This window comes from Neodiprion virginianus, chromosome 4 (genome assembly GCF_021901495.1).
Source record: "Neodiprion virginianus isolate iyNeoVirg1 chromosome 4, iyNeoVirg1.1, whole genome shotgun sequence".
NCBI lineage: Eukaryota > Metazoa > Arthropoda > Insecta > Hymenoptera > Diprionidae > Neodiprion > Neodiprion virginianus.
Genome location: NC_060880.1, coordinates 36,804,223 through 36,816,408, shown reverse-complemented (window position 1 = coordinate 36,816,408; position 12,186 = coordinate 36,804,223). Strand labels below are relative to the sequence as shown.

Genomic DNA, 12,186 nt, shown 5'->3' with positions numbered 1-12,186 from the left:
TTTCAATTGCCATTAAAAATTATGAGAATGTTATACTCACCGTGCACAAATCCTTGTCCTCCTCGTCCACCTTGTTCTCCTCGTCTTCCTCGTCCTCCGAGAGTCAAGATTCACCAGGTAGCGGACCTGGAGCGCAGAAACTACGGAGCACTTGTCCCGGAAGTCGACTTTCACCAGGTATTCGACCTTGAGCGCAGAAACTACGGAGCGCTTGTCGTGGAAGTTGAGTTCCACCAGGTAGCATACCTAGACTGCAGGAACCACGGAGCGCTTGTCCTGGAAGTCAAAGTTCACCAGATAATAGACCTGAAGCATACAAATTATAGAGCGCTTGTCGTTGAAGTTGAGTTTCACCAGGTAGCGGACCTGGAGCGCAGAAACTACGAAGCGTTTGTCCTGGAAGTTGAGTTTCACCAGGTAGCGTACCTGGAGCGCAGGAACCACGGAGCGCTCGTCCCTGAAGTCGTGTTTTACCAGGTAGCGGACCTGGAGCGCAGAAACTACGAAGCAATTGTCCCTGAAGTCGAGTTGCACCAGGAAGCGAACCCGGAGAGCAGGATCCAGGAGGTAGAGAACCCGGTACTCGAAATCTGCGGAGCGCGATTCTCATCCGTCCGCTCTACTGCGCGGTTGTTTCCGGACTGAGGAATTCGGCTAACTGATTTTCGTCGTCTACGATTGCTATAGATCGATGACGTCAAGAGAAGAAAAATTTTTGGTGACGTCACTTTCTGAACATCGGAACATTCGAACATCCAAACTTTGGTTTCGAACTTTAATACTGTGTACGATGTATGATATGATGTATAATGTATGATGTATGATGGTGCATGATGATATGATATGATGTACAGTGATTTTAGTTTTTACATTTTAGACAAGAAATACGCACTTTATCTTTCCTGCCGATTCCAGACTCAAGCGGCTAGGCCTTTCGATGGTCAGCCGTTGACTAAAGATATATTCTTCAGTTAACGGGTCAGCTAATAACGCTGCCGTTCTGCGACAGTTGGATGACATACATTTTTGCTCGTACCTTTCAAATGTGTGTTAAAATACACTCGAAGTTTAAGAAGCTTCGTTCTATCTCTCCCTATAAGAAAAAAAAAAAAAATCGCTGAATATCACCTTTTTAAGTCTGTAAATCAGGACACTGCGTTAAATATTGTCAGATATACGGAGCATCCATTTCATCTGGATCCAAATTAGCGGATCCGTGATGTATTGCAGTTACTTTAATTTTTTTCCATACGAACACTTTTCGAAAAACAATTCTGCTTCTCTCCCCAACGTAGATACTTCACTTGCGACTCGCTATAACAGCGTTTCGATTCTATGCCTACGAAAATTCAAGATCGAGAGAGCAAATGAAAAAGTTGTTCGAATAATTATGAATATTAATGTTATGGAATACATTGAGCGCATGTCGAATAGAATCGCATTTCTAAATGATTAATTCTTCCATTTACATATTATAGCCGTATCATTGTAGATAATTTAGTTTGTCTCCTGGAAAATTAGAAAATTTATAGTATGCATCACGTATTGATCGTAAATGGATCATATATGTATATTCTGATCTATTATTATTTATGATCTATGTATACATTATTCTCTCAGGTTCCCATACTTTAATTAAATCACTGATTGCTACGAATTTTGGAAGAAATTTATTCTCATTATTAATTTCTTGTATCGCCGACAAGTCAGCAAGGACACACAGGCTAAATACTGGCTTGGGCTTACCATTGCGAAGACTGTGTTACTCGGAAGGTAAATACAGCCAGCATCATGTCGAAATCGGTAACTCTCTGATGTTCTGCAGTAAGTTCTCAACCCTACTGTTGGAACATCTCAAGGAGCACAAGCGCACGACGATTTTCGGTTGTCACACCAAAGCCATTAGGGCAACTGTTTTTATATTCTTCAGTAAACGTCTTCGACTTAAATGAACTCAGGTTTTCGAGTAGGAGATTCCATTGAAACATACGTCTTCAGCATACACCTATGCAATTCATTTTTATTACCGAAAAGTTTTGTGGCGCTATCTCTCAACCTGGTATTGAAACACCGAAGTGAATCATTGATTATCGAACAAGTAGAGATAAGTTTTACTGCAAGTTAAGAAGTTACTCACTAGTTGACACATTGAAATGAATAGTCCGTATTGAAATAAAACTGTCATGCTAAAACTGAAAATCTTATGCTAAGCAAAATTACATTTAAAAACATAGCACCACATGTACGGAGATTTAGATCTTGGAGCATATAAGACTTAGATAAACTCGTTCGATATCCCTAGGAATTTCACGTCCCACGGTGTTGGATGAGCACCGTTTGTATTGCCCGTCGCCTGCCGCAGACTCTTTTTTGTTTTCTGCACGGCCCTTTACGTGCGGCCGTTAATGCAAACGGTGCTCATCCAACACCGCAGGTCGTAAAATTCCTAGGAATATCGAACGTGTCAGAATCTATCTAAAGCTCTGTACTAGAGGACATAAAATACACCGTGTACACATATCTACTGAGCCGGAATATTGCCTGGTGTATGTTGGGTGCTTTCCATTTACTGACTCAAATCGACTTGTGTCGCTATTTCTGGTGTAACCGGCCAATCTGGGCAAAGGAATACACTAGAAATAGCGACACAAGCCGACTTGAGTCAGCTTGAGTCAGTACATGGAAAGCACCCGTTTTAGCTAGGTTCTGGGCATAGTTGCATGCGCGCATGGTAACAAAACGTGGGCGGTAGGCGAGAAAGTAAACTGAGAACCGCTGATAAAATCTTCTGCTTCGTGTCAAATTCATCTCACGTTATACAGTGGTTCATATATACACCACGCGAGATATTACGCGTAGATACATACGTAGAACAGTCTTCTACTAGATAAATTAAAACCGCCCAAGACACCCCGTTCAGTGCCGTCAATTTCGTTAGGACAAAGGGGCTCCGATAAGCTGTTTACCACAAAATATATACGCTCAACGATCCAAACAGATTAGTCACATCGCTGCTTTTCACTTTCGCGTATGACTAGAGCGGTACACACCTCCTGTTAACCGAGCAGCGCATCGACAGTGCACAAAGTCAGACCGGAGGTTGACGTTTCTTGGGCTGAAAATACTGGAAACACGATCGGTGATCTGTTTATTCCAAAATGTTGGCGTTAATAAACCGCATACTGGACTGGTTCAAGTCGCTGTTTTGGAAGGAGGAAATGGAACTCACCCTTGTTGGACTTCAGTACAGTGGAAAAACCACATTTGTCAACGTGATTGCGGTATGCTCCCCAATTTATAGCTAAACTTCCATAATTTCATTCATATTTTTATCATTCGGTCCCTCCCCCTTCCAAGCCATCAACTGTCCAAGCAATTATGAATTTTGACTCCCAGTTATTCGTCCAGGTCAACGTTGCTTTGTTCCTTATCTTCAAAACCGCGACTTGCTGTTAGCAAACTCAATCAAAACTACCAGCGACTTGATCTTTTCTATTCCTTCGTTCTTCTCTGCTTCATTGACAAAATTTTGACACATTAACTACCCACCGCTTACTTTTTACGCATGTGAATATAGAACACACTACAATAGTTGATATTTACAGTCTGGGCAGTTCAGTGAGGACATGATACCAACTGTTGGTTTTAACATGCGGAAAATAACAAAGGGCAACGTGACTATTAAAGTTTGGGACATCGGCGGTCAGCCGAGGTTTAGGTCGATGTGGGAGCGTTATTGCAGAGGAGTGAACGCCATTGTTTATATGGTCGACGCATCTGATCCAGAAAAAATCGAAGCCAGCCGCAACGAGCTTCACAATTTACTCGACAAACCTCAGCTGACTGGTATACCCGTGCTGGTATTGGGTAACAAGAGAGATCTGCCACATGCTCTTGATGAAAATGGACTAATCGAAAGAATGTGAGTTGATGTGATATGAAATCCAATTTGTTCCTGTATTGTTTCATCACTCATCAATTTGATTGATCTCTTTTTATAGGAACCTATCTGTGATCCAGGATCGAGAGATCTGCTGCTACAGTATCTCTTGCAAAGAAAAGGACAATATCGATATTACGCTACAGTGGTTAATAGCGCATTCTAAAAGTGGAGTGCGCTAATATGTAACCAATTATTTTGTCATGGTAGGATGAAGCAGGAAGAAGGAAGTAAAATAAAAATCGAAAAACTAAGAATCATGAGAATAAAAATAAAACGATAATCTCTTGACAAGGCAAAAAAATGATTTGGGATCAACAGAAAGAAAGGAACGTTGTCAGCTTATGTTTTTACTCGAGTCATTATAATAGCGAATTCCTTAACTGTAAGCTTTAGCTTTCTAAGTTCGAACCCTTTGAACAATGAAAGTTCGAAGATATTGCTTGCGCGAATCGGAATGCTCATATAATATGAATTATGAATTGTAATTATATTAAACAATAATTAGGCGAATGGATATATATATATATATACATACATACATATATAGTATGTATATATATATATATATATATATACATAGAATAAAAACGATAAATTTTTATATTTTTGTTCTTAGGTAATCGATATTATATACACGTGTATTTAAAATTCATTTTTATTTTTCTTCTATTCATTTTCTTTTAATCTTCAAAACACATATTCTGAAATTTAAGTGTGTCTTGTTGCTAGCTCAGCTACTATGTGTACAAATATTGTACATTTGCAATAGCTGGCCCGAACGATCCTTGAATCGCATGCATACAATTCTATTATTATGAACTGAAAATGAAAAGAAAAAAAAATAATAATTATCGCTGCTAGGGTAAATAATTAAAAACTGATTATTATATCTGTGTACAACATGCGTGCATACGTAATGTATAACTTAAAAACTTAACAGCGCATATAAATTGATTTAGAATTACATACTAGTACAATATTACATCAATTTAAATATCATTCGTAAAAATATCGTATGACCGTTGTGTTATGTATATATAGAGGAATAAAACAATATACACCATTTTTCAATGGATGATATAAAATTACTTCATGTACGAAAATAGAATAACTAAAGTTGAAATAATCATACGAATTCGTCAAAGGATTGTTGAATAATTCATTGCTACATATTATTACATACTTAATTATATTTCGTGTACTGTATCGACTGCTCGTAAATTCGTAGTACATTTTTGTCAGATCTCGATGACGAGACGTTGTGAATTCGCACCGATTACATTTCAATCGCTATATGGGTGTTCTATAAAATACTAGTTGTTGAATATGTTCTGACAATGAATATAGGCATCACATTTTCAATGCGGTACCGCAACGCGGTAAATTCTACTTTGCAAGCACGGTGTGAGATATTTTATCTTACAGGATGTTTGCAGGTCTCTACGTATTTCGTATGTACCGAGACTGTCACAGTTGGCGATTTCCTCGACGCTGATTGGTGGCGCTATCTAACACGAAAGTTGAAACTTGATCACGACGAAAAGTATTCTGTGGCTATGGTGAACTGAATGTTCGAGCCTCGCAATCGTGTTTGATATAAAGCAGGATACAAGTAAGCAGGGATTACGTATTTGGAATTAATTGTAGTATTTCACATAAGTTATCTAGATATTTCATTCTATTACAATCAGCTGTAACTCAAATCTTGCCACAATATTACTTATATGCGATGGACATAACCTTAAACTTTTGTTATAACGTAACTTTTTAATGATGTATAATAAACATGCTAGTTTTGGATTCAATTTCTGTAAAATTGGTGAATTCACCAATTCCACTTCTCTGCGTCTCAATTATTTCAAATTCACGTTACCGCGAAACAAAGGTTGTGTGTAAATTACGCTCGTTATTTTTATGCACGTGCATGTTTATTGACCGATTATTAGACACAAGAAATTTTAAATCTAACAATTTTGAAGTTATAACATTCGCTTATATCGTTGCACCTTCGAACAACCAATTATAATGATGTACAAGAATAAGTAGAAAAGAAAGATCAACATCTCATCTCTTCGTTATCTGGTTATTATAAAAGTAATATATATAGCTTATAAAAGTAAATTATACTCTCACAAAATGATCGTTTCGCAGAATATATAGATAGACAAATAGATAGATAGTGTCTTAATAGATTGAGAGAGAGAGAGAGAAAAGATAATTCGAATTCCCATGTACTGGCACTTTGAGAGCTATGAAAAATTAACTCCCATGCGTTTCAGAATGAGCGGTAAAATGCCGGGAGTCCTCCGAGTCACGTGGCATCCTCTGCAGACGATTTTACGGGGGCTCAACTGCCGTATAGCATCAGTAACAAAAATGCACAGGAAGACGTACGAGAGAATGTATCCAACCATAGTCGTTCTGCCCGATGGAAGTAGTATAAACATAAAATATCATGAGCCTAGACATATAATAAAACTGCCTCTAAATTTAGCTACTTTAACAGAAGCCGAACGAAAGTTAAGGCTCTTGGCGCGTAAACCAAAAACTGTAATCAAAATGGAAGAAGATATCGATGATGACGGTTTTGACGCAAAAAGGTATCTCAAATTCGTTAAAAAATAAACCTATTTGGGATCCGTTGTGATTTAGATTCTGATGTAAATTATTCTGTATGTTTAACAATAAAACTCAAAATCAAAATGTCTGAATACTTCATCATCATAAAAGGAAGCGATTCATTTGAAGACCGCAAAAACCGAGGCATATACACAACGTGAAAAGAAGACAACTGAAACTTACCAGCTGCACGTATTTCGTTGATTCTTTCAACTGCAAAGAGAAAAAAAAACATTTACCATGCTTACATATCACGATTTTTCGACGCACTGCTTTCACGGTAGTCGGCAGTTTTAATATGTGCGGCTCGAGTGTTCGAAAGTAAACAATACGCTGTATGACATGAACCAAACAAGGACGTTAGCAACATTACGTCCAAAGTCCAAAGATGATATCGCTTCGATGAGGGAAGCGAATAAAAAATGACTCTATGATACGACCTTGAACTTGCGCTGATGAAAGAAAGTAGCCGCTGGCAATTGTGAGATCAGACGGTTATGAAGATCTCACGTGGTTTCGGGAATTACATATACACACAAGCCCGTATGAATGGACCACTTTCAAATCACACGTTGATTTCTCTTCGGTTTCTCGATCCCCCTACGCACGCTAGAACACGCATCTGTGCACAAACGTCGCACGATTCTCAATGCGTCATCTCAAAATCCTGGTCTCTCGTCTTAACACGTCAATGTACCCATACAGTGTCCTGTAATTTCAAGGAAGCGAACATGTTCTCAATCCGACAATTGACGCGGAAATAATTGGAAAGTTTGACGACCGAGCCATCGACAAATATTGAAATTAAAAAACAGAGAATTCCATCGCGATTTATGCGATATGCCCAGTACTGAGCGAAGGATATATCCTGCTTTCATTTCTGCAAAACGGAACCTACAGTAAATACGAATTAAAAACGAACGATCACGAATCAACTTAGAAATACTGATAATTTCATGATGCAGAATGTCGAAGATACGTACGTAGGTATACATATAGTATTGTAACAATTCGGTGACCAGGACAATAACTTTCTCCGATGCTCACGCACCACCCATTCAGCCATACAGCTTATAGAATGATTTTCGTTCCGATGCTAACTATGGCTGTAACTCCAGAGCATAGACACTAAACGAATTCCCAACCTTATTAACACGCCTCGGCAACATTATATACCTGTTCACCATGCATCCACATACATGCAGGCCAACATGCGTTTGAAAGTCGACAGTCGCATGTCGCTGTTAGGCATGTGCTGTATACACTTGTACCTCTTCTACCTGCATAGAAGATGCCGCAGCGAAAGTGAAGGCATAGCCAATCGAACGTTGTTATATCTCGTCACCCTTGAAGCACTCGGTTCAAGGTATATGTACCCGGTTTCGAGCACAAAAATCGGCTCAGAATTACATGGAATCCAGCATATTGGAAAAAGACCAAGAACAATGTTGCTAAGCTAACAGAAGAAAGTCGGGGTTACGATATATTGTTAAAAAAAGACTACATTTTTTCCATACTTTTCATTCCGTAAGAATTACGTATTTAGCGCAAAACGATAGAACCATAATTGACGTTTTTTCAGCACCTATGTTGTTTGGATTCGAATTATATACAACGATCGAAAAATAAACTCAATTACCGTATGCACGGATTTCGTAACTTGGATTGTCTGCATCATACGTTATATGTATTTTACCTGCTCAAGACCGTCGCAATGTCTGTGAACAATTTTATTAATTACTTGCCTACTGAACTGCGACTCATTCATCGCAACTTTCTCACAATGATCAAATCGATTACGTCGTTTTAAGTCAACTTGATGGCACCCTGAATCTAGGCACTAAACGATGTTAGACTGGTCCCGAACAAAATAAACTGTTTAATAGACGAGTCGGAGATTCACGGTTGCAGAGATTTACTTACGCCCGAGTTATTGCGAATTGTATTACAGGCGGCTGGGACTTACCGAAATAAAGGATGAAAAACTGGAACAATAGAAAGTGTGACGAATCAACGAGACTGGATATATCTGTGGTAATGCTTTCGTTCAACTTTGGGGTTTTCGTTAGCAAAACACCGAGGCACGTAACTGAGACTCAACCAGCTATTCAACGACCTTTGACTCGCCTTGTAGCTTTCAGTGTCTTACAAACAAATAATATTATAAGCGCGTTAGAATGCAGAAGAGATTGTTAGTACTTAATGCAAAGTGGCAGCTACCTACCCCATTTACAGTGAAAATCGTAAGTAGTCCGTACTTTCGGACGTGGTGAAACTATAAGCCTATGTCGCAATACGGACGGTAGAAAAGCGCAGACCGTAGAGGGGGTGTTGAGCAATTTTTAATTAATTGTAGGCCATACCCATAACCGTATGTAAATGCTATGGAAAAGTGTTGCAATTACTGATTTTATCACCTGCAGGTGGAATGAAATTGCAATGAAAGGGCGTCGATACAGTTTCAAAGCTTATAACTCGTACGTATGCATATGCCTGTACATTTTAAATAGGCTCAAGTTCTAATTATAGTTATACGTTCTCCAAAAATGTTTATTTTATTTTTCTCACCAAGAAGGTACCCCGGATAGATATCTCCGATTTGATTTCTTTTGTGATATGTTATAGTAGACTAAAAACTAAGTGAAACATATTTTTTTTTTCATCTGTCATTAAACACCTTAAGAGAGCGAAACCACCCTCCAAAGTAACGTATGTCAAAAGATGATTTGGCAGTTTTTTTTTCATTGAATAAATTACATTTTTTAATTCTCCTTATAAGAAAAATTGTCTCACCCCCTTAAAGTGTTTAATGGCAGATAAAAAGAAATACGTATCGCCTAGTTTTTAGTCTACTATAACATATTACGAAAGAAATCAAATCGGCGAGATTGACCTGAGGTACAATCCTTGTTAGTCCTAACGAAGTTTCGAGAAAAAATATATGTACCGATATGCATGAATTAAAGCCTGATCGATTCCTGACACGTCATGTAGAGAAGAGAAAGAACGCGAAGCCTCAGTCAAGGAAAATAATCGGAACAACGATTCTGTGCGAGTTATAAGAAGCAATTTATTTTAATGGTTCTGCAAATTCTATAGGGAAAGAATAACTTCGTTGTTATGCCACTGGCATAAGATCCTAAATACTTCCGTGATACATACCGATCTGCCATTAACGATTTGGTATTCAGCTAGTGTTTATCTATGACCGATGATAAGTAGGATGTATTCTGGTTCGCATGTGCATCTGACAAACGGTGACAAGTAATTTGATAATGTCAAATTTCATCACGTACGCAAAAACCATCTCAAGTTCTCATTAAACTTTGCAATTTCCGCACGGATTCCACGAATAACAATATAAATTATACCGACGTATGTAAACGCTTTTCCTCGACTTCTGTTGAAAAACATCCTAGCATATATGTATATTAAAGGATGTGACGGCTAGAATTCATCCGGCACGCAGCGTTAATAAAAATCGCGTGCAAGGCACCATTCGAATTTCAAATCGAGGAGAATTTATGTGTGTTATTCAATGGAAGAACGTCGCGTAACGTGACGAAAATGAATGTCAAAAGTATGATGAATACTGATTTAATTCGCGTAATTCAACGTGTCAAAAGATTTTATCCAACGGCGTGCAGGAGCATCCCGGAAGTCAACCTTCTTCCTGTTGTCCACGTAATCTCTCTATCGGATTCAACGCGCAATCTTACGTTTATACAGCCACGCCACAGACGACAGTTTCTGCAGTTTAAAGCGATATTCGCACCTAAACAGGAATGATAATTATCGCCCGTAACATGCGGCGAGCACCATACGTAATATTTCCTGCAATAACGTTTCTCTACAATTGATGGATCAGCAAATTAAAGTTTCCGGTATCTACATGCATCGGAAAATGAAGCTGAAGCCATAATCGAACTTGAACTTCGCCATTCGCGTGTGAATAATGCATAAAATATGTTTGTAACGGATGCCGCATTCGGCACGAAGCTTTATGAGATGAAGAGATTATAACGTTAAAATCTTGGTAAATTGGAAAATCAGACAGTCGGTACTTTTACGTAATTCTATCGCGTGGCTTGGTTTGGCTTTATGAAAAACTGGAACGCGTCGTACAAAATCTACGCGCTTGTTGTGAGTCGCGATTAAAATTCACGTGTCAACAACCGGTTAATCTGCAGTATATGCGAGAGTGCCAAAAGTTTGAATCACCCGTCACTTAAATTGAACCGCCGCGCCGATCAGAATTATATAGATATGTATAATGTACCAGGATGTAGGTATCGGTCTTATTTTTCTTTTTTCATCACCTATTTTTCTCTTTCTCTCGAAGGATGAAAGCAAAAGCTAAAAGAGTCCGGGAAGGCACGAGGCGATTGGTCGGCTACTACCGGGTTGACGTCATCTACCAATCAGCGATCAACTTTCAACTCTTGCTTTCATCTTTCTATACATATATAATGCGGTCGAAAGATGGACAACTACGACAAGTGAAACTCGCGCCTCCCCGCAAATCATTCCACGATTATTTTGCCCCATTATTCCTGAATGCTTCTTGACTATAAGTACCCATTGGCCTGTGGATGTGAGTTTAAAAGACAAACAAGACAACATCCGCGATTGACGTAAAGCATCGATATTAATTAAATGTCAATCAAAGAGAAACGAAGAAACCAAACAATTCGCAAACTTGATTTTTCCTCTAGAACGAATTGTCAACACCATGAACTACAAAAAAAAGTTAACTATATTGTAGTTATGCTCTTAACTATACGCATACGCACGCCGCACGTACGAGTAAATTTCACAAGCTGAATTCTTAGTTTTTAGGCTTTCGTTGAAGGTGAAATCATAACTGACCTATTCTTGCTGTCATTTAGTCCAGCGTGAAATAACTCTGGTCAACTAACAATACCTGAAAATAATCGTTACAGCCGAAAAGAAATTCGAGGCGTGTAAACGGCGGCCATGTTGAATTTCTTATTTCTTCCAGCATCTCAATTCCCGTGTCAAATACTTGTATGTTTGTTAGTTTTCTATCACCGCGCACCTGCGAGCATAAGAATTTAGAAAATAATTACTAGACTTCACATTCCATAAATATCTTTTCATTACCGAGAACGAGATCGTACAGTATCCAGCTCCATGCATATGTATGATTGTATTTTCGGCAAACTGGACACGGTTGATTGTTAAGGGAGCGCCTGGAATCTCTACCCCGGGACGGTGGCGTACTCGGCTTGTGAGCCCTGAGCAAAAGAGTTTGCCTTGTCAAGGTGGGAGTCAGTTCAGTTATAGTAGGCCACCAGGCTCGGGCCTCGTGAGCTCCCGCGGCAACGTTCGACTCCAGCAACTCTCTCTTTGCCGGATAAGGAGGCATAAGTGCAGCGCTCTGTGTGGCGAGTTTAGTTCGACCGGATCGTGGCCAGAGAATAAGATAGGTGAAAAAACCCGCGTTATATGGCCGTTGATCCGTTCTCCGGTACGTTTGATAAGGCCCTTCTTGTTAGGGGGCGATGCGGAAGAACCTGCAGTGCGTTGGTTCCGCGGTCCGAAGACATTGCAGCAGCGGAGTTTGTGCATAAATGTTTTACTCGTGCTCTCTTCGACAGCTG

General features: G+C 39.2%; 3 protein-coding genes across 3 annotated transcripts in view; 2 read left to right on the top strand and 1 right to left on the bottom strand.

The window, feature by feature from the left end:
* Positions 1–12,186, bottom strand: part of LOC124302903 (uncharacterized) — a 592,781-nt gene that overhangs the window by 369,257 nt on the left and 211,338 nt on the right. The gene's annotated exons all lie outside the window — the stretch shown is intronic.
* Positions 2,780–4,853, top strand: LOC124302789 (ADP-ribosylation factor-like protein 8B-A). Its single transcript, XM_046759350.1, has 3 exons — positions 2,780–3,281; positions 3,606–3,922; positions 4,002–4,853. Exons 1-3 carry the CDS (start codon positions 3,159–3,161, stop codon positions 4,120–4,122), a joined length of 561 nt encoding a protein of 186 aa, XP_046615306.1. The 5' UTR covers positions 2,780–3,158; the 3' UTR covers positions 4,123–4,853.
* LOC124302792 (39S ribosomal protein L55, mitochondrial) lies at positions 5,155–6,646 on the top strand. Its single transcript, XM_046759353.1, has 2 exons — positions 5,155–5,555; positions 6,223–6,646. The coding sequence occupies exon 2, from the start codon at positions 6,224–6,226 to the stop codon at positions 6,566–6,568; it is 345 nt and encodes a 114-aa protein (XP_046615309.1). The 5' UTR covers positions 5,155–5,555; position 6,223; the 3' UTR covers positions 6,569–6,646.

Coding starts and splice junctions, on each gene's coding strand:
- LOC124302789 (XM_046759350.1), top strand. CDS start 3,159: ATGTTGGCGTTAATAAACCGCATACTGGACTGGTTCAAGTCGCTGTTT. Junction 3,282..3,605: donor CATTTGTCAACGTGATTGCG/GTATGCTCCCCA, acceptor TGATATTTACAG/TCTGGGCAGTTCAGTGAGGA. Junction 3,923..4,001: donor AATGGACTAATCGAAAGAAT/GTGAGTTGATGT, acceptor CTCTTTTTATAG/GAACCTATCTGTGATCCAGG.
- LOC124302792 (XM_046759353.1), top strand. CDS start 6,224: ATGAGCGGTAAAATGCCGGGAGTCCTCCGAGTCACGTGGCATCCTCTG.